The following is a 26,526-nucleotide window of genomic DNA, read 5'->3' as shown; positions in this document are numbered from 1 at the left end:
ATTTAGTTTAAAAAGTTTTAAATTCATAAGAATTGAGGTTTTTTGAGAAATTTACTGTAAAAGTGTATTTTGTTCATTAATCGTGGACTTGGCTTATTGAAATTCTTAAAATCTGATGACTTTAGTCTTGTTTGGTCAAAAATACACTTAAACTAGATATTGACAACACAATAAATTGCCATGGGTTCGTTCAAGATCCTAGACAAAAATGCAGACCTAAAGCCTTCGACGAACTATGAAGAACAGTAGTATAATGCAGGTCTGCGTATCTAAAATGCAGGAAATGCAAAATATTGTCCGAATCTTAGTTTTAACCCACTTCTGACTATTAACCCAAACAGACCAGAAGTATGTTTACGACCATGTTCACAAAATTGAGCTCATTCAACTGTATTTTGTGAGTATACTCATAAACAGGTTCAATTAAGTGAGTATGCTCATTGTCTGTTAGGGTTAAGAGTTATTTCATGAGTCACAAATGCATAAGATTCACTAATTCAACCAGTTGTCTACAAGACTCCGATTCAAGATTCCATAAATTATTTAAAATGCTAAACATCCTTAAAAATCCCTTTAAATTCTAAAAAAATTGAGAATTCATGTAAAAAAACTTATTATTTACATAAAAACATGATCCCCATGAGAGACTGAACCATCCATTACATCCCTAACACAAAGTCCCTAGTCCATCTAAATACATCCTTTTAAATAACTTCCATTTCAAGTCCATTTAAGCACAACATAAAAGAGACATAAAATATAAATAATTTCTCAGTAGAATTCATTACATATCAACTACGTTTTATCGCGTACCGTATACAACAAACGTGATAAGTAATTACATTACATCACAATTTACTTGCTCTTGTCCTATATATTTTTTTTTTGTAACACGTTTTTTTCAACCCTCGAACTTTCAGTCTTTATTATTTTTTATTATTTTTTTTTATTCACAAAAAGCTGAAGGTTTTAATAAAAAATTTAAAAGCACTATGTGCAGTTCATAGTTAACATATTCTCAGCACATTCTTTTTGTTCTATGATATAATGTCTTTTATATTGTCTATAACTTCATAGAACAATGAAGATAATCGTCCCAATGAATATATCTTGAGTTCATTTTCATGTTTGATATATGATGGCAATTATGTAAGACAGTGAATGTCGTCCAGGATGAAAATATATTTTTTTCTAGCTTTCTTTTTTCATGCATTTTACATTTCTATGTTTGGATGGATGGGGGTTGAGCACTTGTGGAATGTTTTTTGATTGGTTGAAGTTGTGGGTTTTGGATGATAAATTGGAAAGTAATTGAAGAGAATTTTAGAACTATTTTTTAAAGGTTTAAATGCTGTCAACTTAACTTTTGAATGGAAAATGCCAATTTAATCAATTTAAGTACATAACCCTTAACAGACAATGAGCATTTACACATAAATGAGCGTGTCGATGAGTATATTCAATCAATATAATTGAGTACGCTCAATTTTGTGAACATGCTCCTCATGAGCATGCTCCTTGTCAGTTCGTTAACAAGACTTTTAGAAGCTTCATCCCACTTAAAACACGAGGTCATTGGCCAATAGTTCAACAGCCCTCAATTTACATCAAACTATGTATGTTGGCAAGCAGTAGCCAGCGATAGAGCCAGCTTCAGGCGCCGACTGAGGGAGGCCATGGATCACACTTAATTTGTACGGCCTTAGTATGAACCTTAGATTTGGATAAACCTTAGAAACTAGTAAAATTGTCAATTCATATCCCGATATTGATCCCGGTATTGAAAAACTCGACTAAAATATCCTGAATCGCGGCATTTGTCTCAAAATTGAAAATCTCCACTCATGACATTAACCTTCCAACAATCCTCCATCCAACCATTTTATTTCTTTCATCCCACAAAATGCTCACACCTTGAAAACAGCTTTTCAATATCGTGACTGCAATTGACAAGGATTAAGTGACACAAATATACATATTGAAAAAAGAGGATATCGTCAGTCACCTGGATTGTTTACAAATCCAAAGATAGTTTTTCAATATAAAGTCATGTTTAAAGGATTGGATGAATAAAAAGAACAGCAATAAGTCAACAAGACTATTGCAATCTATTCATATATAAATAAAGGAAAATATGCGCCATCCAATTCGTTCATTCATCGATGATTTTATGGTGTTAAAATGAAGAGCAAGTAAATTATTTATAGCATCAAAAAAAATGAAGGAAGGCGTGAAGTAGGAGGATAAAGTTTAATGAGTAGATGAGCATCATACGTGATAAATGAACAATATTGTTTAAACTGAAAGATTTCCTCAAACACGAACCCTTATAAAGTCATGAATATGTAATGTACTTCATTGTTTCCCGCCAAGTGGTTTAAAATTAGAAAAAAAATTTCAAGTTTTTCACGCTATCATCATTTAAATAATATTATTGATGAGCTCGTAGGGAATTTATAAGAAATTTTAATCACTTTTTTTTTATGACAGGCAATAAACGATAATTGTGGATGAATAATGAGCTGTTATGAAAGATTGAACTTCAATTTCACCATATTTATTGGATTTACTATGAGATGCTGCTGCTGAAAGCTTTTCTTTTGTTCGCAAACGTGAGGGTATATATACATAGGCATAATATATTATATTTATAGGCATTTTAAGGTATTCAAATATTTATGTAAATCGTGTTAAATTTTTATTTCATTTCGTACTGCTGGAAAGATGTTTTGTATTTTTCTATGGTGCTCATTTTTTTTGAATGAATACATTTTAGGGGTCTGTGTACCCGAACAGCATAAAATGGGAAATGGTAGTTTATGAATATAGCATTAAAAAGCTGAATTATTATTAAAATGGGAGTTTATTAAGGGTAAATCTCAAATTTATAAACATCTTTTAGTATTAAAACATTTTATGTTGTGGATTTTATGCTTTAAACTGAAAAAATTGTGCTGATGACTTAAAGTTGCAGAATCATCGGGTCTACACTGTTTTGTTGGATAAAATGAAAGAAAGTGACAAATTTTTATTCATTTATATCAACGTTAACATTACTTTATTTTTATAAAACAGTGGTTGGCAACATGAGTGCTGCGACACAGTGATCTGTGGTGTAACACAACACAGTGATATCACATGTGTCGCGGAACACTAATCTCAATGATGCGGTACATTGATCACAAATGTGTTGTGACATAATGTTTCGCGTCACGCAATTCTCAGGTAAGTCGCGGAACAATGATCTCAAGTATGTCGCGACACAGTGATCCTAGATGTGTCGTGGCATATTAATTTTAAGTGATTCGTGGTACAGCGATCTCAGATGTGTCGTTGCACACTGATTTGAGGTGTTAATAACCCTAAAGTATCTTAGTTGTGTCGTGACATAAAAAATGTTGCGCATCACTGTTGTAAAATCTTCAAAATCCACCAAAAAACCCCCAAATTCCTCAGCTTTCATTAAAATCCATTAAAAAAAATTCTAACCTATTAAAACAAAAAAAAAACTTTATGCTGTTCGGATAATCATACCTATATCACCATCCTTACATTCCATAATTTAAAGTTTCTTTGCCGTATCTTACGCATTCTTACATTGAAAAATTACAGTAATAAAGTTGAAATGTAATATGGAGTGTAATATATGAACGTAATGAAGGAGTCGACGGCAGAAGAGTTATGTCACATAAAATGAGAAATTTCCCAACACGTGTCTACATTTAATTTTGAAATGTGTGACAAACTTTAAAAAAAAAGTTCATATTTTTCATGTCACGAGACATTTTTTTTCGTTTACATAAATATGCAAAGCTTTTATTCTGAGATACAAGAGCAATTTTCAATGGAAAAATAGAATTCTTCATATATGTATATATCTTCGTATGAATAGAATAGATAGGATTTTGTGAGATGTAAACAGATTTTATTACAGTTGATCTAACTCATACATAGGGGATATTGATTGAGACAGTACATTCCATTGCGAATATTCTGTATTTTTTCATGCATCATTTTTAATATTTAAAATTGATTTTATATTTTTTTGTATGTACACTTGTGAGGTATCGCTAAGTATCTATGCCAGGTCACTAATCTATTCAAAGAGTTTTTATTGTTTTTTTGTATTTTTTTTTTCTTATGATTATTAAGTCTACCTGAACACTTGAGTCCTTGGTTATATAGTCCATGTAATATACTTCCACAATGATCACAAAACGTTGGCGCTAAATATGTATTCACACGCCATTTATGCGCCTTCTGATTCTATTATCAGTTAAAGAAATGTAATGAGTTTTCATGGTAAAAAAATATATTTTATTTTTTTTAATGTTATATCGTCATTCATGAGACGATAGCTGGTATATTGAGTATTACAGTTGTACGGTGAATGTGATATTGCATAAGAATGAGGTTTTTATTAAGCGTAGTTCCGATAAAAATGTATCTATATACTAAATAGCATGATTACAATTTTTTTTTGCTACATTTTTACTTCCTTTTTTTATATCCATTTCAATCTACATTTATTATTGGAAAAAAAGAGATTTCTCCTTGACCTGTCCGGAGCATAATATCCTCAATTCCATCTGAAGTTTAATATTCAATAATTGAATTACAAAGTTAAATGATAATTGTTAGAAAAGTTGTAAACAGGCTAATAAAAATGTCTATGAATTTGATTTAAAGCTTAACCAAGATGTCGAAAATTTATTATGTGTGAGGTTGAGGCTATAACATTCTTTTTTTATGAATTTGGGACAGACAACTATAAAAAGTTATTACTTATTTTACTTTTGAGTAATTTAAATTCTGTGGCATTTTTTTTATTATGACAAATATTTCAAAAGTCATGATGTTATTTTGGTACAAGGAAATGATTTTAGCTTGAAATCCCGAGTGACACATAGCTTTCAAGGCTCTGCCAAGTGTTTTCAATCCTGGGAATAAAATTTACTAAATTCCGGGATTAAATTGTATGTTAAACATTGAACAGCCTAGCTCTGCCAAAGCCTTTTTATTGAGATTAAATGAAAGCCATCTCCATACGGCAATAGCGAAGCCATGAGAGACAATTTGGGGCACCAGCTGGCTCTCCGAGGATTGGAGTCGTCTAGTAAACTTTCTGGCTACGCTTTTGTCATGCAGCATCCACATGGCTGCCAAATAGAGGCTCTTTGCATTTGGTATTAATCAGAGTTTAAAGTCGACTTTGATTTTGTATAAAAAAGTCAACTTAAGTCGGCTCAACTCCATTTAGAAAATTGATTCGACTTCGAGCTCTGGAATTAATAATAGCTCCTTGATGAAACCTTCTTCACCTGCATCGGGTATGTAGATAATAAAATTCATTTTGGCACGTTTGGTAGCAGAAAAAAAAGCTTTTTAATGTGCTTCGGTAGAGAAATGAATAGAATTTTTATATGAATTCCTTACGGGATACATTGGGAATGATTGTGGGTACTTTTTGATGCCTTTTATGAATTATTTACGGAAGTAAATCTCACGTGTTTAAATGGATGTTGAGGATATTTGCTCACATCCAGCGTAAACGAATAGAAAAACTGACCGTTAATTTTGTACGGTTTTGTAAGAATTTGTAAGGTTTTTAGTTGGTTTTTAGCATCAAAAATTTGAATAAAAATTTAACGGTAAAAACACGAAATTTTTATTGTTAATATCAATTGATATTTACTGTATTAACCATGTTAATAGTATAATTTCTTTAAATTATCAACTTATTAACAGTAAAATTTAAAATTTATGTTTTAAATTCACGAAAAAGTTATATTTTTGTAGTAATTTTTAACGGTTTTCTAAATTTCAAACATTAGTGCTAAAACGAATTCTTGAATGCTAAAACGAATTCTCGATCCGTTTACGCTGGGCTCACATGTATGGAAAATTTAGTCAAGATTATCAAGGTTGTTGCCTAGTCTTCTAAATAAGAATGAAGATTTTCTGGGGTTTCAGTTATTAAATAAATTAATTCAATTTTTGACCTAGATTGCTAAACTAGAGCAGTCTGAGAAGAACAGTAGCTAGGAAGAAGACCAAAACTATCTTTGAATTTAACTGTCCCAGACATTTAAGCAGAGCTTGGAATCGACACGAATTTAGGATGAAGTCTTCAAATTTGAGCTCTGGACTTAGGTTTGCAATGTTCAAGCTCAAATTATTAGGCACATTTGAAACCCTAAAGATGTTTTTAAGACTTCTGTTTACCCGAGCAACACAATGTAGCCCCTAAGTCATCACTCCGTCGCTTCATTGACAGCATAATGCACAGATGCACAGATCTGACGGCGCCATGAAAGCTGTTTCGGCTCATTTTTATTGTGAAAATGAATTTACCCGCATTGTATGCTGTTCGGTCTCACATATAGCTATGACAGTACATATCCCAGTCATAAATAGTGACAAGCTAATAATTTGCTTCATTCTCTTGCATATGCTCTTCATTTTTCACACAGAAATCTCTCAAATGCATCAAACTTTTATGACTTTAATAAAATCCCATTCTTATCGGAGTGTAGCAATCGAAATAAACCCCAAAAAAGTTGTTGTAACATGCCGTCGAAATGCTAACTGAAAATAAAAGAAATTAAACGAAAAACTTTTGTGTGTCGAAACTACGCTTAACAATATCCTCACACACTTGTCTAAAGCTATTCACGTCTATTCTATTCTGATACGCTAATTACTGTTACTAACATTATTTTTATTATGATTCTAATAAAAGTAATAAATGTCAATGATATGTGATAACAAAATAGTAACTAAGAATATGGAAAAAAAATCCTATAAATACACACATGGTGCGAATAAAAATTACGGCGTGGAAGTATCTGATATTTATAATAATTTGTCGAAATAAAAGAAAATTTTTAAATTATATAAAATAACTTTGATAAAAGCTTAACAGCAAATAAAACAAGAATAAAAACAAGTAAAATATATCTTAAGGGTGGATATAAAAAAAGAACTAAATAAAGAAATATAAAATGTCCCTTCAGCAAAACCTTTTGTAAAGTAAAGTTCCTTTTTAAAAGAAAGTAGAAAAAAGAAGTAAGAAAGTAAAGTATAAAGATAGAGAATGAGAGAAAGTTTCTCTCGCAATCTACGGTAATCTTCCATGATGAAAATAAGAAAAACATTTGTGAATTAGAAGCAGAGTTGATTTCTAGGAATTAACTAGTTTGGTCTGGTGAGAATGTTGAAGATTTGGCAATGTATGGGCCATTATTGGCTTCCAGGACATCCATTTAGGACATACTTTCACATACTAAATTAGAATCACAGACAAAGTCATATAGTATAAGCCTGATACAGAGTTGATAGGACTTTTAGAGGACAAAATCCAAAGTAAAGGAGAGTCTTGAATTCATTGGAGATAGCTCCACAATGGAGTTCTGCAAACTCTAGTCTAATACGCCTGAAGTCCTTCTCAATATCAGGCAATAATTTTGTTAGGTATAAGGTATCTTGAAGTCTTAATTTGGATGATTTTTCGAGACCGGCACCAAAAATTGGACCAAGGCCAAAACAAAGGAATCCTTCGAAGTCTTTGTCTATACAAAACTCGAGAAGGCTTGGTCTTGGACTTTAAAATTCTTTACATGGTCCTAAAATGTAAAAAGCATGTAAAAAGCATTTTTTGACGTAAAAATGGGTTAAAATTCGACATCACAGTGCTGCCGGGGCAACTTAACGTCTTAATATTAATACACTGAAGAAGATGGACATTGCAGAGAGCACAACCTGCTGTCTGGGTTAAATTACCCTGCACTATATCAATTTAATAGCAATTTGATGCCCTAAACAAATATCCCAGCCAAAACCTTAATAAACCACCTAGTCATCAACTCTGTCCAAAGGAAACAGAAGTGAGAAATAAAACTTTTTTTTTGTCCGAGACTACGATAAAGCTTCTTTTGTAAGAATATTTTGTAGTATAACTATAAGTTATAAATAACACAAAAAAAGGTCTAAAGCCTTTATTTACACGTTCCGATTCACACGTTTTGCTATGAATGAAAAAAATATACTTGACATATCCTGCTAACTTTTTAGATTGAAAACCAAAAAAAAAATTTTTTTTTATTTCAACTTTTTGACATGCCTGAGACACTTTCGAATTGTTTATTTATATCAATTTTCTGACATTGTTTGAGACTTAATTGAGCGCCAAACGGATGGAAAAATTCTCTAAAAAATCTACAACTTTTGTGGAAAAATAGTTACTGAAGGTGATGGGTGGATTTAAATTAATTAAGACTTTTTTGTTTTGTTTGATTGAGTTTGTTTAATTGGAAATGAAAGTTTAACTAGACCTGTATTCAATAAATAAAATGTCAAGGTCAGGATTGCCATCAAATTGCTTTCGAGATCAAAATTAAATTACAGAAAACATTTTCATCTCCATTCAAGATTGTAAACTTAAGACAATAACGCTAAGAAGATTGTCAATTTGATGCAATTTATTTAAACAAATCGGATTATTTGTAATCTTTATACAGAAATCCCTTATATATTCATATTTACAAGATAGGATGCTTTAAAGGCACTCTTTAAAGAAATCTTACAAGTTCTCATTGCGATGAATCAGATTGAAATGTAGAGGCGTAAGATTGAAATGTCTTGTGATAAACAAGAGAAATGTCAAGGGATTGGCATACAGACTTTTTCATAGAAATTGCATGATATCCCTTAATATATCGGTGTGGAAACAATCAGATCTCAAGCACAGTCAGTTAAAATCAATACAAATTGACCTTAGAAAATTAAATTGATTTTATTTAACCACAGCTGATTTCGATTTATGATTAATCATCATAAAATCAGATGATTGAAGTGATTTACAGAATTACTTAATCTTAAATCAGAGCTACAAATCATGACAATGACGCGGTAAATCGTTATTCGTTAAATAAACTGTGGTCAAATGATCGTCATATGACGATTTCATTTCATGGTCATTTGACCATCGTGCAACATAGAAAATTGTCATATGACGGTCATTTTTCCAATTTTTTTATATGTTATGACGAACGCTTATGACGCTCGTGACTAACGTCATCGTCATGGTATGTTAATCGATGTGCTTATCTTTGTTATATAGCAAAGAATCTCAGGAATGTCAATGAAGTTAAGGAGTAAGAAATACAGGTCCGTAAACCGAGAAAGCCTATACTTAATATTTCGAGCGTGAATAATTCGGGAACGAAAATCATAAATAAAAAGTAACTGACCCGAGCAGACACAAATCAAGAAGGTTTGGATCCTGTTATTGAATTTTATAAGAAATCGAGTCGTTTTCAAGCTCTGTTTCGAGGTTTCGAGGTTCGAGGTTTCGAGAATTTGGATTTGTGTCGCCCGGGCTGATTCATATTGAAATTAAAATTTGTCTCTTGTATTAAGAAGAATGGCAATTAAAACTACACAAAACGGTGATCGAATAATTATAATCTAGTTTAGAGTCATATCCACAATTTTGGATATTTGTTTTTATTTGCCAAAAGAAGTTTCTTCAAAAGAAGAATTTAGAAATGAAGTTGGTTTGATAACTTTTGAATTTTCAATCAAATTTAAATTTTTTAGATTTTGAATCAAATTTAAATCAATTTAAATTTTTGTTCAATTTTAAAATTGTGAATCAGAGCTCGAATTCGACTCGGATTTTGCATAGTAAAGTCAACTCAAGTTGATTTGACTCCATACAAAACTCAAGTTAACTCCGAGCTCTGGCATAAAATCGATTAATTAATAAAAATCTAACTAATCACACCTTTCATAGCCATTGCTCAAAAAACCAACTTCATTTCTGGTACATATGTGTCAATATTTAAAATTCTCATCATAAGTGTAAAAACTTGACAAAATTATGTGAGAAAATAAATAATTTTAAAGTGCTTTATTTTAAAAACTTTTTAGTATGTTTGCAAAAAGGTTAAAAAAGAAAGAAAAATTTTGCATATAGCTGCCAATTATTTGTAGACATTATCATCTAAATGTGAAGCATTTGAAATGTTGATTGTCATTTATACAGTGATGTTTTTTTAAAAATAAGAAAAGCGAGACGTTTTTAAGTGGATGATGAGTTTAATAGCTTATAGGAATGAGTTGAGAAGAGTAAAAATTTACAAGCGTAAAATTAATAAAAAAAAAGTTGTTAGTAAGAAGAATTTAAAATTAAGTTTTTGTCGATTAAAATTTGCTTAAATTTTGAGAAAAAAATGATTTGCGAATAATAAAAAAAATTTACAAAAATTTGTGAATTTTTAAAGATTTTTAAGCATGATTTTTTGTGCAAATTTTAAACTTTAAGAAAATTATTGAAACTTTTTTTGTATTTTCACCAAAGCAATTTTATAAAGTTTTTTATTGAAAAGTAAACATTTTCGTACCTTGGCAACGCAAACCTTGATGTAATAACCCATAAAGCTGTTTGCATTCAATTTAATTTAATTTTTTTGTCATCCAAAAAGAGAGAAAAAGTTTTTTTCATTTTGTTTACTTTTAATCATCAAAATTGACGCAATTTTCATCAAACTCATTCGGATATTGATCTTACCAATGAACCGCAGTGGTCACAAAACGTGGGACTCGCGTATGTTTGTGCTGCAAAGTTGTGTTTTGTTCGTGTGTCCTTTTGGTTAAATTAAAAAAGTCTTTTTTTAGTATATTTTTGCTGTTTTTTTTTTTTTGGCAGAAAAGAAGAAGTCCGCAATCCATGCGAACAGCACAGATGCTAAGCAATTTTGACAGAACAAAAGAATTCAATTAAAACTAAAAATGTTGAAATTCCTCTTGTAAGAACAAACAAATTCCACTGAAATTTGTAAAGGAATTTCAAGTGTCGAATCTACTTGGAAGACATGAAGCTTTCTGTATCGAATTAAGTAGAAAAGGTCACATTTTTATTTTCAAGTTCCTTTCTATTTAGGGTTTCTTTATAATTATCGTTAACTTTCAGTATCTGACCCATATTAACCGAATGATGGATATGGTCTTTCATTTCCAATAAATCAGTCGACAATTTAACGAGAATAAAGAACAATGAATTAAAAAGTGTTGATACTGATAGCAATGAGGCTGTATTTGAAGAAATGAAGAAGAATTTAACAAGAAAAAGCAATTTGGTTGAAGGATGGCTGTTGAAAATTTTTTTCACATGATCCTTATCGATTAAAATGATTGAAAAAAATAAGAGGGCTTTGGATCTTAATAAAATTTAATTTTGATCCCTTTTTTTGGGGATGATTGTCTATATTTGATGCAACACGTGGCAGTTTGGGGATATATGAGATGGGTTTTGGGATGATGTTTACAATGTCTGAATGTCTCACTTAGAGATTTTGTTTCCGAACGACGCAAATGAATAAAGCTTTTCCATGGAGCTCTCAAGGCTCTCTTTATGAACATCAAATGGAAGCCGCCTGCGTTTCGCGACCATTTGACTGCCAAAAATAGGCAAATCCATTTGCTGCTCATAAAAAAGGTTTAACGGAGTCATAAGAGCTTCATTTCTGAGCCTTTTTCATTTGTGTCACTCGGTTGTTGATTATTATAGCAGCAATGACTGAATCTAAAACTCCATATCATTCTATCCTGTTAGATCAGGCATTAAACCATTCCTACTTTAATTCAAGACATTCAAATCAAATCATCCTTAACACAATTCCTACTCGTAACTGTAAAATTCTCTGAAAACGCTATTAATGCAATTCCATTGCAAAACACTCAATCACATAAAGCAATTTCTATGAAAAATTTATGCAATTCACGTAAAAATATCTTTCTATAAAATGATTAAAAGCTACATTTTGTAGCAGCAAATACATCAGGTGTATTGAGCCGTGAAAAATAAATCTGCAGATTGTTGAATAAACAACGGTTAGCTTGAGGATATTTACTAGATTCATAGACGTTACTGTTAACGAGAAAGATTTGTGAATGTGTATTGCGTAGGATGTCCATTTGCGTAGTTTTTTGTTATGATTGAATGATTCAGAAGTTTAGATTTGTTTGTAGGAAGTAAAAAGTTTAGAATTTTGGGAAGAGAGCAGGGAAATAATTGAAATTTTTATGGGAATTTTATGGAAAACTTGTTGTTAATTCAATTGTTGCAGGAAAAAGGTTAATTTTTTAATTGAATTGTTTGAAAATGTAATGTTTAAGGCTCAAAGTAGAATGCTTTCAAGGAAGACACGTGGCTCTATTTGGAAGCAATTGAGAAGTCGTAAGGAAATCTTGTGGATTCTGTTTGGATACTGATTTGCCGAATTTGTGTTTATTGGATTCAAAGGATGGACGGTTATTGTATTTGTTTAAGTCCGGATCACAACCATGCTAGCTTTTGGTCGGATTTATGGTAGATCCGCCCAATTTGTGATATTCGGGAATTTAAGTGAAAATATGAATTTCCCTCACACCCGATTATCCAAGGCACTTAAATTCATAATTTATTGCATTCCATACAGCCTACAAACATTTTAGATCCACAAACTAGATAAAAGAAGTCCCTTCGGTCAGGACAAGTGTGAAAAAAATTCTCATTAAAATTTAATCGTTCATACCAAATCGTTCATCCAATGATTAAAGTAATGAAGTCATTGAAAGATCAATATTGTAAAATATTATTAAGGGTATTCATGTGACTTGACTTAGAGATAAGAGAAACTTTTCTTTTTCGTTCCTTTTGTGAAATTTTCTTGAAGGAAAAAGTTGAAAAGAGAAAATTTTTTTCTAAAGAAAAATTTCATTCAAAAAAAAAAGTGGAATGTTCTCATATTTCCTACAGATGAGAAGGTAATTCAATACATTTCCTGATTTTTTCTTCATAAAGAAGTCCTTGTTGAATCCCTCACATGATTTTTTTTAATATATGCAAACATTCTAAAATAATTTTTTTGTATTTCTCAATTTTTAATATCGATTTGGAATTTTTTTTAAAATAATATCTTCAATTCAACTGAGAGAATTAACCGTAAAGCTCTGAAAAAAGGCAAATCCTCCCCAAAAAATATAAAAAAATCCCCTCCATTTATTTATTCATGCATGAATTCGCTTTTATTTAAATTTACATTTCTGTTACTTTCGGAATGAATTAAATTTTGAGATTATAAAAGAATTTCATTTCAAGTGTGGGAAGAATTTTTTGTTTTTTTGCAAATTTCTTTCCAATAAAATTAATTGATGTCCTTCAAGAAAGTTTGTCAGAATTATTTGGGTGATTTCTAAATTCGGAAGCTTAGTTATCAAGCTTTTTTGAATTTTTAGGTTTTTCTCAAGGTCATTTAGTTGATATTTTCATTAATAAGAGCACAACGGTGGTCAGCGACTGTGTGACTTTTCATTATGGAAGTTTACTAACCGATGGTACGGAATTAATGATATTTTTTTATTTGCAACATCTGTGGATGACCTCATGCTTTGTTTCTATCATTAAATTGCTAATTGCAACAATAACTTGAAAATTCTTAAAGCTTTAACCTTTCCCATTACTAGTGAGGATGAGTTAAAAATTCATTAGCCGCGGAAAGCCCTAGCGCAACTCTGGATTACAATCAGTCTCTAACGTCGCTCGAATTTGCAGTTTAAAAACTGTTTAAACTAGCTTAAACTCTTGAAAATTTAGAAAATTTTCAATATACTTTAATTAAATATTACTGAGCAAACCTTCTTCCCCAATAAAACCACAGAAGCAGCTATTCCGCACCTACCATCGCATTAATTCATGAAAATGTAATCAATAATTAAGAAGAAAATTCTCGAATAAATAACCATTTTAATTAACATTTATGACATGTGATAGCATCTATGCATAATTTATATCCATATCTAGACTGTTTGTAAATATTGCCCAAAAACTGACTGCTGTAGATAGAATTAAGCAATGTTTTTCTCGTAGTTCCGAGAATTCAACAAAAAGGCACAGAATTGCCTGAAAATCTGATCTCAAATCAGTATGATTCTGGAGCAAGTAAAGATTCGATAAATTTCAGCTTCACTCCAGAGTCAAGTCGACCTGGAGTCAGATTTGCAGCATTTTCTACGCCATGTGCTTTCCGTACCTTGAAGTCACCAAGAAGAAACAAGTGTTAACTGATTCACATTTCAAAAAAGTCGTCGTGTGAAGTTCAATGTTAAAAAATTTTATGACATAAATGAGACAAAGACGAAAGAAAATAAATTCTCTTGATTTATGTCACTAGCTTGCTGTTGTCACTCAATGTCACTTTCAACGGTGCTGTTTGCTAGCTAATATGTGCTTGCTGTTTATAGACTAAGAAAAAATTTATATTTATAATTTTTTCATCGATTATTTAGGTTGAAATATTCGGCATGTTGGAATTGACAACTTGAACTTGATTGACCGAAGAAAATTCTGACAAAATTCATCGGAAGGAACATCGCGTAAAAGAGAAGATTTAAGATATTCGAGGAAAAATATTCATGAAAAAAGTTAAGGAAGGAAATAAAATTAAAGATATTACAATAAAAATTCCCTAAAACAGTCACAATCATTACATGTAAGGTCCAGTGGTGGACAACCTTTTTTGTGTCAAGGCACACTTTTGAGGTATGTAACGAAACATTTGCCGTAAGCAGTTTCGGTCGAGGCTTAACATTTAGACGTGCCGCGGCTCATAGGTTGTCCACAACTGCCTAAAACCAAGCTATAAGGATATATTATTATTTATTTTGTAATATCATGTTATTTATCAATTACAATTCTTTTCTTCCTTATAAAAATCCTATTCACACGCAAGGAACTGTTATGATAATACAAATAAAAAAACATGATGATTCTTATTGTATATCCAAAATATCATCCTCGTGACATTAATTTTATTAATTATTATGCTTTTATTCTCCTCATCGTACCATAATAATTTATGTATTATTCATAAGATAAGGAGACTTTTAATTCATCAATAGTCATTAAGTATTCATAGTGATGATTGAGATGTTGATGAAAAGGCATAAGATCCACATAGACACATTATTTATTGATGAAGTTTTTTTTTGTTGTTGATCCATGCTTTAATTAAAATATCAATTCGTGCGAAATTTGACATTGGGATTTATATCCTGTCAATATAGTTTTGGAAGGGATTTTTTTTCTTTTTTTGTCGGTTGATTTGCCAGAATCAGATGTATAATTTTAGATTTTGAACCAGAATAGTTTGACTTTTTTTATAGTTTTGAGACGACTACACGAATAAAACAAGGAAAACTGGTAAATTAGGTAAACTAAATTAATTTAATTAAATAAATTAAATCAACTTAGAGAATTTAAATACTTTTTCAAACATATTTGTTAGCTGGGATGAGTTTTGCGATGGATATGTTATTGTCCTACTCTTTATCCTTTATGTCAGAGCTTTGTAAAGATTCAAGACTACATGAGAGTTTGAACAGGAATCAAATTCCCTTTTTAATGGGCTCTTTAAGAGGGATTCTTTGGATTTTATTCTGATTTTATAGAAATTTGATTGTTAGGTTGGAATCAAAGGAATAGGACCCAAATTTAATTGAATTTAATCATGTCGTCCTTAATTTCCACAATCCCAAAGAAGCGCAGATCGATCAATCGATTCAAAATCCGGCAACTGACCTGTATGACTCTGGTTTGGTGTTGGAATTGATTTAAATCCTGCATCGTATCAGAGCTACTTGGTAAGGCCATTCTAAACCATTCCAAAGCGACGAGGTATGGCCAATATGACTATGACTTAAATCCAGAATCGGTTTAAATCCAGTACCATATCAGCGTCACACAGTAAGGCTGGCCAATGTGACGCGGTAAGGTCGGCGTGACTAAGATTTAGTGTCAGAATTGATATAAATCTAGTACCATACCAGAGTCAAATGGTAAGGTCAAAATGACAGTGACTTGGTACCAGAATCGATTTGAATCCAACACCAAGTCACTCCAAGCCTTATGTCGAATTTTTGAATCGATTAATCGATTTGCTTGCTACTCCAGAATGTAGTAAAAGACTCATTGACAAAAGCTGCATCAAATTCTCAAATAATACAAAAGCTTTCATCCCATTGAGTCACCTACACTAAAATTAATTATTCCAATTCGAATCAAATTACAAAACTTTTTTTTTCGGACTAGTAGCATATCCATCTGTGAAACCCACCCCCAAAAATAAATTAACATTTATCCGCCCTTAATCCAAACACAATTTTACTCCCAACATAAACAGAACGAAATAATTTTTTTTTTTTTTGTATTTTTTTGCTCTTTTTTTTGTAACATAAATTCCTACATAAAAATGATTTTGTGCTTGAAAGTAACAAAAAGTATGAAAATAATAAAGTAAATGCCATTTCAAAAAACAAAAAAAGAATGACAAAATAGAATTTATGTATGCATAATCATATCAACTTACATCGGAATCAGCTCCTTTGTCAGCACCTGGACACTTGAATGTAACATATTCATGACATCGCTTATGTACGACGAAGGAACAAACTGTTGACAAGATTAGAATTGAAGAAGATTTGATTTTTTATACAATCTCATTCTGATGTGGTTTTTTTTATGTCTTGATATACCTTGACACTGGAATCCTTGCTTGCCGAAGCCCCTTTATTATACAAACATAAAAAGGATTTCATTTTTTTAGTGATTGCGATTGAGTTGGGGATGTTTGTTGATATTCAATTGTTTATAAAATTGTGAAGTTTAAGGTTGAGTAGTTTTTGTGCCATTCGATGAAGACGATGCGGAGTGGATGTAAAGAAAGAAGAGATAGAAAAGATTACAAAATGTAAATAAATTTTATATATTTTTTTTTCATTCAATTCCTTTCGCATTATATCTGTAAATATCTAAAGTGATTCAAGATTTCCATTAAGAGTGAGAAAATAGCACTCGTGGTAGAATTTATCGATAATCTACAGTAATAATTAATAACCACAACGCGATTTTCGGATTTTTTTCGGACGTATTCTTAGTGGGGATTTTGGGAGGCATAAAGAATCCATTAAAGATGATCTTGATTACGATATTTTATTGACAGAGAATTTTAGAACGGAAATGATCATTTTGGGTGAGTTCTTGTTGAAATGTATTTAATTTAAAGTCTGTCATTAAAATACCTTTAAGGCATTAATTGTGTTTTAGTCACGTAACATTAAAAGGTTACCCGAACAGCACAATCTAGTGAATTGAATTTTTGCCGTACAAAATGAGGTTTCCTAAAGTCTCTGTCTCAATTCTTAACAAACTCTTGAAGCCGAGACTATCCAGGAAGTCTCTCGACTATCCAGAAAGTCTCTCGACTATCCAGAAAGTCTCTCGACTATTCAGAAAGTCTCTCAACTGTCCGGAAAGTCTCTCGACTATCTGAGAAGTCTCTCGACTATCTGAGAAGTCTCTAGACTATCTGCAAAGTCTCTCGACTATCCAGAAATTCTCTCGACTATCCAGAAAGTCTATCGACTGTCGAGAAAGTCTCTCGACTATTAATGAAGTATCTCGACTTTCCTGGAAGTTTCTTAATTATCCGGGGAGTCTCTGAACTATCCAGGAAGTCTCGACTACTTCACGAAGACGTCAGGACAACCTTCCGGCTTAGCATAAATGCACCGACATAGCAAACACCTTGTGCTGTTCGGCATATCATCCAAAAAGCCCACTAAGCTACTCCTCATCTAATAGGCATAAAATAACAAGCAACAATGTCATCAAAAAACATCCCACTAGACACAAAGTCATAAAATTAACATTTTATTTCGTCCTAATGGTGCCTTACCCCCATCTGCGTATTATATACTCATCAAAAATATGGTTAAAAATAGAATCCACTTGGTTTACCCAATGAGCTTCCATAATTACCAATCATTTATAATTATTCTGTTGCTTGTCATTCAATCAAAATTTATGGACTGTTTCAAAGGTCAATTTTGTATAATTTTTTAACATTTTTATTAATTTCACCATGACAACTAGCGTCAGTCTACATAATATTGACCACCAATTTCCATATTTTCTAATTCAATTAATTTTTTTTGTGTTTTAAATACACGAGGGAAAGTTACACCCACGGTTATGTTATGTTTATGACATCGAAGCGTGGGAAGCTAATGAATTGATTTCTTTATATTCTCTACCATTTTTCCATAAATTATCTTGAATTACTTTATAATATGCTGTAAAAATATATACACACAAAAAAGGATCTCAATCTAAATAATTTAATATTATATAAATCATTTTATTACATTTCATACTTGATAAACAGCACAAAAAATTCAATAAAATAATATAAAATGCATGAGAAACAACAACAAATGTCAGAAAATTGAGCAATTGTCAATCAAATAAAATATTTTTTTTTGAATGTTCACCTTTTCTTTTCTTTTGTTGCCAATTTTCTCTTGTAAGAGGAATCGGCTTATGAATTATTGAATGAAATCATAAAAAAAGTTAAAATGTTATTGACATCAAGCAATATCAATAATGATTGAATAAATCTCTACTTTGTTCTTTGCTTAATTGATTGTTTGGTTTGAAGGCGGTTCTTTATGTCTTCTGCGGCTGTTGTGTACTCAGAATCAGAAGGTTAATGTTTTTTTCTTAAATTACTTGTCTGTTTTGAGTGCAAAAGGAGGAGTTAATGTGCTGAAACAATTTTCTTTGCGTATTTCTTAATGTTAAGTCAATCGGTACATATTGAAATGTTTCCATCACGGCGATGAGGTGGCAGTACACTTAAAACTAAGAGCTACTTGACTAAAACAACCCTAATTTACCGTTAATTGCTACTATTCTAAATAAGGCTAGACTAAGAACCACAGATCTACAATTTCTGTATTTTAGATGCTCAAGCCTGAAGTTTCCCCACTGTTTCAAGGCTGCAAACCTGCATTTTTGCACAAACCTTAGTTCTAAAGATACTGCCAAACTTATGCCCTAATGACAGCACTTCAGTATGTACTAATCGGGTTATGTACTCGACTTACGTTATTGCTGACTCGCAACATTGTTGATAGCAAGTTGATAGGTTTTCTCTTGATAACCAGAAGCTCTATAGCCACAATCATTGAATTACAAATTTATAATGAATTTAATTCGCTTGATTTGCCGTTCTGTATCTCACGTGTCATACTTCTTGTGTTCGCGTTAGACAGGAGCGTATTCTATACACTAAGTCATCAAAATCTTCTAATCCGAACGACACAAATGAAGAAGGTTCCGCAATGGATCTTTAAATGCTGTGTTAAAGCTCTTTAATAGACACCAAACAGAAGTTATCTCTATCTGGCAGCCATATGGATGTCCCGCGGAGCTAAAGCATTGTCTTAACTAAAATATTCAATTAACTTCCTTCGCATCCCTTCCCTTCATTAAAATTCTTGACTCCACACCTGACAAACCACATAAAATACAGAAAGTCATGATGGTTGTCAAACCACAAACACTTGATTACATTCAAGGCGTAAGTAAGTAAATGTTCTATTAAATCAATAGAAAATCACAAATGATTTATTGAACTAAACACATAGTAAGGCACAAATCAACAACCTTTAATCGTTGTAAATAGATTTGCTCTTAACTGAACAAATTAACAACAAGAGCATTTAAATGATGATTTTGTCTTCTTTTAGAAGAATCTTTAACAAGCTATTGAATTATAATTCTTAGAAAAACTCCCCAAAATTTCAATCCAATACCTACTCAATGATTGGAAAATTTTCAACAACTTTGTTTCGACAAAATAAAGCATCGCTAAGTCTTCTTCAAAGCATTAAATTGGCAATTCAAGATAAAATTGAAGCTCAGGTAACTGGTATTAAGAATAGAATTTCCTAGAAATATGTCTGGTACAAAGATGTTCAATAGTAAACGTAGAAGTGTAGTAATTTTTAAAAGAGAAGCTTTTGGGAGTCATTCATTCATTAAGTCCAAGTCGACTTCGAGTTCCGACCGAGTGGATTAATTTGCTTAACATCTAGATAGTAACAAGTCGACCGTTGGACTAATGGCAATTATTATAGATGTCAGGCTGTATTGTAAGTCATATTGGCAAAATTGTAAGAACCGCACTAACATGCAGGCCTAAGGAAGCATCACCAAACATCCAAACAACCCCGCTACCAATAAGTCAAGCAATTTATACCATTTTATTATTAATTATCGCCATTTCTTTCTAATTACATACCTCAACAAAAATTTTATTTTGCCATAGTTTGTTCCGTACCTAAAACTTTCCCTCGCATTCGCCGTTTCGTGCAAAAAAAATAAAAATCTCGTAAATCTAATTCATTTACAAGTTTCATTACAATTAGATCCAGATTATTATTCTATTACACGCAAATTATGGCACTCTCTCATATTCAATTAATATGAATTAACCTCAGCCTTCAGTGACTGATGACATTTTTGCTCATATTCATACAGCAAGCGATAAGCGTCATGAAATGAACCGTACAGTTAAAGAGATGAATTACAATTCATTTTTCGTCAAGTTTGAAAAATTACTTATTTTTTTATTTCCATTAATGTCATTTATACTCTATTCATCGACTTGAAAATGGTCAATGTAATTTACTTCATAAATCCATAACTCAATGGAAATTTTTTCTGCGAGCGAATGGAAGAGGAAAAATGTTAATTTCTGTGAAGGTCACGTTCATGCAAGCTGACTGACGAAAAGTAGAAAATCGAAAGAGATTTATGTGACATAGTCATAGTAAAATTTATGACTGGGTGAGAATCAAACTGTTAAACTCACACCCATGGTCGATTACAAGTCTATTATATTGATTGAAGTTCACTTTCTTTTTTTTTTTTTTTTTGATAGTGATATTGTAATTTGTGTGTCATTAAATGACATGATGAGTCTCGGGTCTTGTTACAACATTATGGATGTGTTTAGCGATGGATAGATTGCAATTCCTTTTTATTTCTTGTCTGAATTATATTTTGCAATCACGCGATCAAGGAATTAGAAGAAAACAAGTTAAGCTGTTTGTTGAATGATATTGTATTGAATTGTGCCTGCACGGAATCTTGAATGAATGAGCTTTTCGTACGTTTTCGTTCAGTCAATTTCTGAATGAATATTACAAGTGTATAAAGATTGTGGATTATAATCGATGATATCGACACGTTTTCAATTTCAACTGACTAATTTGAGATTATTTGAACAATCCATCATGTAAAGCTAATTTTGTGAGGATGTCCGAGATAATATTGGATATTTTCATCGGGAATTTTTCATTTTTTTGCTGATGTGTATTGGGTTTTATCTTATCAACGTAGCTTATTGAATAAATTTACTGGAAATGTTGATGAAATGCATGAGATAATAGAATGGTTTGGATGTTTGGAACTTAGAATTAAGTATATCGATTCTCTAACTAATCTTGATACTGAAATTTAATCAATTGGGACAATTTAAGTTAGGTACCGTCCTAAATAGCACAAATCGCTTCATTGAGACCGGTTTGAAGTCGAATTCGGCAGCTAGTTTGAGTCTCGCCGGTTTTTGAATGGATTTACTGACTTATTGAACAGGAACTTAAAGTTAGTCAGTCTTAAGCGATCCACAGTTCAATAACGAGCGTAAATAGCTCCTTCGCATGCTGTCGTGCAATTTTGGTGCTAAATTCATGTTGGAACTGGCTTTATACAGACCTAACGTTAACCTAATACCAAATTTTGTAAATCTGTATTTCTAGCACTCAATTCCTTTACATAATCAAATCTGTTTACCAAATCAAGTCCTTCATATCTCAAAAGAATGCAAATAAAAAGTCTAACTCGAGTTCTTCATCCTAAGCATGTCCTTCATTCAATTTCGAAAACATTATTCTAAATAGACATAAAAGAATTTCAACTTAGTACAAATAATATCGCATTAAATTTATTAAAAAGGACATAATACAAATATATTGTCTCTTTTCCTTGAATGTGACCTTACATATATACTTCCATATCAACATTGTCTCTCTCTTTAACGACATGGATCAACAGCACTTGTTTTGATTTAGCGGAGAATTTTATTAAGCATACATATGCCATTGAGTTTTAAGCCTACATAAGCCAAAAGAGAATATTTTTTCTTATGTACATTCTTATTACACATTTTGAGTTATTTTGGCATTTTTATTGTATTTTGTTTATATTTTTTTATTCGTTGCCTTCACTTACACTCTTATTCATTTCAACAGAAAAAGAAAATAAAAATGGAAATGGAATAAAAGAATCCATTCTCGTTCTTCAAATTCAATATGATATTACTTTCTTTTATGTAATATTCCCAAAGGGTTTACATTTTGTCTACCTTGTCATTCCTCAGGTTCGGTTATGTTCATTTAATTTGTAGAAACAGGAACTTTATTGTGAGTAATAGAATGGATATATAATATATGGAGGTTGGCTTATTGCTGTTTGGGTTGAGTGAATGGCTTTTTGGGTTGATTGACTTGAATTTATTAAAGTTCTGAATGTGATTGAGTGTTGGAGAGCTTGAATCGACTTTTAGACTTGAGATGTGACAAGTTGATTCATAAAATCAATTCTAGGGACGGCAGTTAGCGCTGATAAGACTGAAATTGTCACATAACCGCACTAGCGCCTACTTAATGCTAGTTTCATGTAGAATTCTGCTTAATTCTTGCTTAGTGTCAATTTTTTTTCTCATTTTCACTGATTTCCTGAACAAACAATGAACAGGTTCATGAATGTGCTCTTAAAATTAAGCATGGTCAATATCCTTACAGTATGGTTGAGGATCTTTATTAACAAACTTAAAGAGATGAGTCTGCTGATTGTCTATTAGAATTTTTGATGTTTTAGCTACGTTTAAAGCTTTTGAAATAGATTAGACACAAAATTGCAAAAAATACGATCGGAATCACTAAAGATCAGCAAATTATAAAGTAAAATTGATCCCTAAGTCGAATCCTAATCCAAAGCAACAACTAAAAACTTCCAAAATCTTTAAAATTCTCTAAAATGCGCTCTAACTCAATTTCAACAACTTCTAACTGTCAAACAAGTTTTCCATTTATTCCTCCTTTCACAAAATATTTTTCACTCCTTCTTACACACGCTTTCGATTTGCATAACTTTTCATAAATCACAATAAAGCCCTGGCATTGTTTATCATTTAAGAAACGAAAGAAAAAAAATTGATACTTTGTTGATTCTTCTTTCCCTTTTTGTTTATGCGTTTCAATATATTTCTATATTAAAAAGGTAGCAAATAAATGTTGTAGGTTCCTTGAAATCAATCTTGAATACGAAAAAAAGAGAGATTGAAAGCACACACAAAAAAAAGGTTCGAAAAAATTTCACATTTTAGGGATCAAAATATTTGAAAGAATAACTTGTCAATGGAAATGAAAGGAAAAATATTTTGAAATTATTCAATTGGATTGAAATTACCGGTTGTGGTGCAACCATTGGTGCTTTGAATATTTCAATGAGGAACTGTTTTGTGATGAGATTCCTATTGCAATCAGAGCTTAGAATTTTCAGTCGACTAGAATCAGTCGACTAGAATTTTGTGAGGAATCGATACAAGTTAACTTTTTCATACAAAATCTGAGTCGACTTCGAGGTCTGTTTCTAATATTATCATTTCTAGGTGAATTGCTTATGGTTATAGCAGCAAAAATGCAACCGAACCGTAATCACTACACCGAATGTCAGCCAAACAATCCAAACGACCCGTGTATAATTTCAGGGAAAGTTAAGTTGAATTTGGGAGCTTTTCCGCTATTTTAGCAACTTCAACCAGGTTTTTTGTGATTCGCGCAACATAAATTGTGGTTAAGTAGATTGTATTGATATATCCTGGGTCATGGAAAATCCAAAGGGTTTGGGGAATCTTTCGTCTTCAAAAGGCAACAACTAAAGCTTGTGGTTGTGCTTCTTGCTCTTTCAACAGACTGAGTTAATTGATGGAATAGAAATTAAGTATTGGAAAGCATGTTGTCTATTTGTATTCGTCAAAACTTTAATTTATGTACATTTTCCAGAGGGGTTATTTAAATATTGTCAAGCTCGTGTCGTGTTGATGTTGTCACAGCCCATCCGTATGAGGATGGACACCAAGGAGAATATTTCTGACATTTTTTCTGTATATTTTAATTAAATTTTTGAATATTCAATCAAAATTATTTATTCTTTGACCGATTTAATTTCATGGCAATTTGTACATATATTTTAGACTCGTGGAATTATTGAAATTGAGGAAAATATATTTCATTTTTTTTCTGAAGGCTGTATGCTTTTCAATCAATAATTTGTGCTTTTTTTCTGGTCAATCCAATTAGTACAAAATATGGTAAATAAATCGATGGATGTTTTTGTGTTGTGTAATGACTAAAAAATTGAGGTTGTTAAATGACTATTGTTTTTGTAATGTGTAACATTTTAGCCAATCATCCTCAACAGACCTCGAAATTGACTCGTAATGTGTATGGAAAAGTCGACTTAAATGGACTTGACTACATTCATTATGTACGGGATCGGGTTGAGTTGAAAATGTGTCAATCATTAATGTTTTATATTGAAATTTAAGAATTTATGACCAATTTAGGTTTGAGTCAACCTTAGAGTCAATTTTAGGAGCTAAACCGGAGGATGCATTTAACTAGAACTAGACATCAACTGGGCATTATCTCGCCATCAACTTGTTATAACGTATTATTGTCTACTTGGAATAGGATTTGTTGGATATGGCCAAAGCTTATAATTTGAATTTAAACAGTTCTATCTATAATATAAACGAATGTGCAAGCTTTGTAGACATTGACAAAATTGACAAATGCTCAATACAAACTCCCAAAGCCCTTTACAATTTCACTCATTTTCGCATTAAAACAATTCTGTCAAACTCTATCAAAACAATTTTTTTTAATAAATCAGCATAAAAAACTAATTTCCAGTTCAATAATTTTTGCCAGCAATTTCAAGTACACAAGCAAATCAGCACAAAATATATCATAAATTTCAATCAAACAAAAAAAAAATTCAAAACCAGACAAGAACTTGTCTATGAAAATAAAAAATCTTCAAACTATGTGGTCTTGATCAATTTTTCCCCAACTCATTCTCACTCGATTAATCAAGTTGCGGTACGGCAAGCAAAAATTATTAACAACATTCGGTGAAATTTCATTAAGATAATCAGTTAAATCTTTTTCTAGCTGTCTAAAGGATAAGCACAAAATTAATTTTTTTTTATATCTTTCGATTACATCCAATTGAACTCGTCAATTTATATCTGAAATGTAAACATTTTTTCTCGTCTCAATCAGCGTCAATTATTCATCTGTGCAGTACTCGTTTTTTTTTTAATATTATTCAGTCACAGATGTACAGCGTGTACAGATGCACGAACGAAGGCAATATTAGCAGCATTTATAACTCTTTTGTGATTCCGTTTCTATTATTTCGCATCGTAATGTTGTGCTTTATATTATTTCTCTTTTCTTACTTAGTGCTATAAATAGCACATATGTCATATACACTTGTAGTAAGACATACCTTGCGTGAGGCACTTTCATTGATTTTTTTTTTTTGTTCGTTCATTGTTTTGGTGTTTGTACAGAAGCAACAACATGGAAAAAAAAGAGAAATTGATGGATTCTTATGCGCAAAATCATCCTCATCTGTCTGTTCGATTTTGCCCTTTTTTATATTTTAATTTACATTAATTGGCAATTTTTATGCGAAACAATATGAAATTGAATTGGGCAGCAAATGGGGATTTAATTGTGTCAAGTGTTTGGCATGTAAATATGAGATATATGTGTTTTTTGTGTGACCATTCCTATCTGTTTGAAACACACGAATTTTTTTTTAGGAACAGAAATAATAAATAAAGGCACAATGAACGTCATCAACATCACTAGTTGAATGTCAATACTACACACATCTGACTTGGATGGAATTTTTTTCTCACTTAATTCTTTTTTTTCTGCTGTTAGTTCGCAAGATAATGTGATATTGTCGGTTGATGAAGAGTCGATGAAAATTTATTGTGTGGATAATGTCCACACTATTAATTTGATTTATATTGATATAAATAGAGTTGTCATTTTGACATTTTCTAAATGTAGAGTTGAAATAACTTCGATTTATATTACCGTACATCTGGTTACACCCTCAGATTGATTGTTTCTAGTAATTGCACGATTGTTTTTTCTTGGGATGAATATATATATTGGATTTCGTGAGAAATAGATGTGATGTGATGTGTTGAGATGGGAATTGAGGATTTTTTTTTGTATTTTTTACAGTTTTGAAGTGAATGGAAAATTAATGAGAATTTTTTAAATTGAAATCAAGTTGAAGGAATTGCTGATTTTCATGATTAGTAGAGGGAAAAAGCCTAGATTGATGTTCTTTAAAATTGCAATTTTTAGATTATTCCCTGAGCGAGACAGATAAGGAAGGCTCTGTATCAAAGCTTGAAGTCGAAACGAATTTTGTATTGAGTCGGCTTTTCCATGTAAAAACTGAGAAGACCTCTAGCTCTGTTC

The 26,526-nt window shown here is 31.5% G+C and overlaps 1 protein-coding gene across 2 annotated transcripts in view; it reads right to left on the bottom strand.

Annotated features, from left to right (window-relative positions):
- Pkc53E (Protein C kinase 53E) overlaps positions 1-26,526 on the bottom strand; it is a 71,219-nt gene that overhangs the window by 20,993 nt on the left and 23,700 nt on the right. Inside the window, exons 3-6 of one of the 2 annotated variants that reach the window (XM_070650641.1) lie at positions 16,576-16,607; positions 16,410-16,492; positions 10,574-10,648; positions 10,407-10,443 (exon numbers count right to left, since the gene is read on the bottom strand). In XM_070650641.1, the coding sequence (XP_070506742.1) occupies positions 10,407-10,443; positions 10,574-10,648; positions 16,410-16,492; positions 16,576-16,607 (227 nt within the window). Of the gene's footprint in view, positions 1-4,157; positions 4,267-10,406; positions 10,444-10,573; positions 10,649-16,409; positions 16,493-16,575; positions 16,608-26,526 lie in introns of both variants that reach the window. The other variant, XM_070650642.1, reaches the window with a different exon arrangement.

Source organism: Chironomus tepperi, unplaced genomic scaffold, assembly GCF_022539635.2.
Source record: "Chironomus tepperi strain 1889 unplaced genomic scaffold, CSIRO-AGI_Ctep_v1 contig_445, whole genome shotgun sequence".
NCBI lineage: Eukaryota > Metazoa > Arthropoda > Insecta > Diptera > Chironomidae > Chironomus > Chironomus tepperi.
This window is presented reverse-complemented; position numbering and strand designations above follow the sequence as displayed.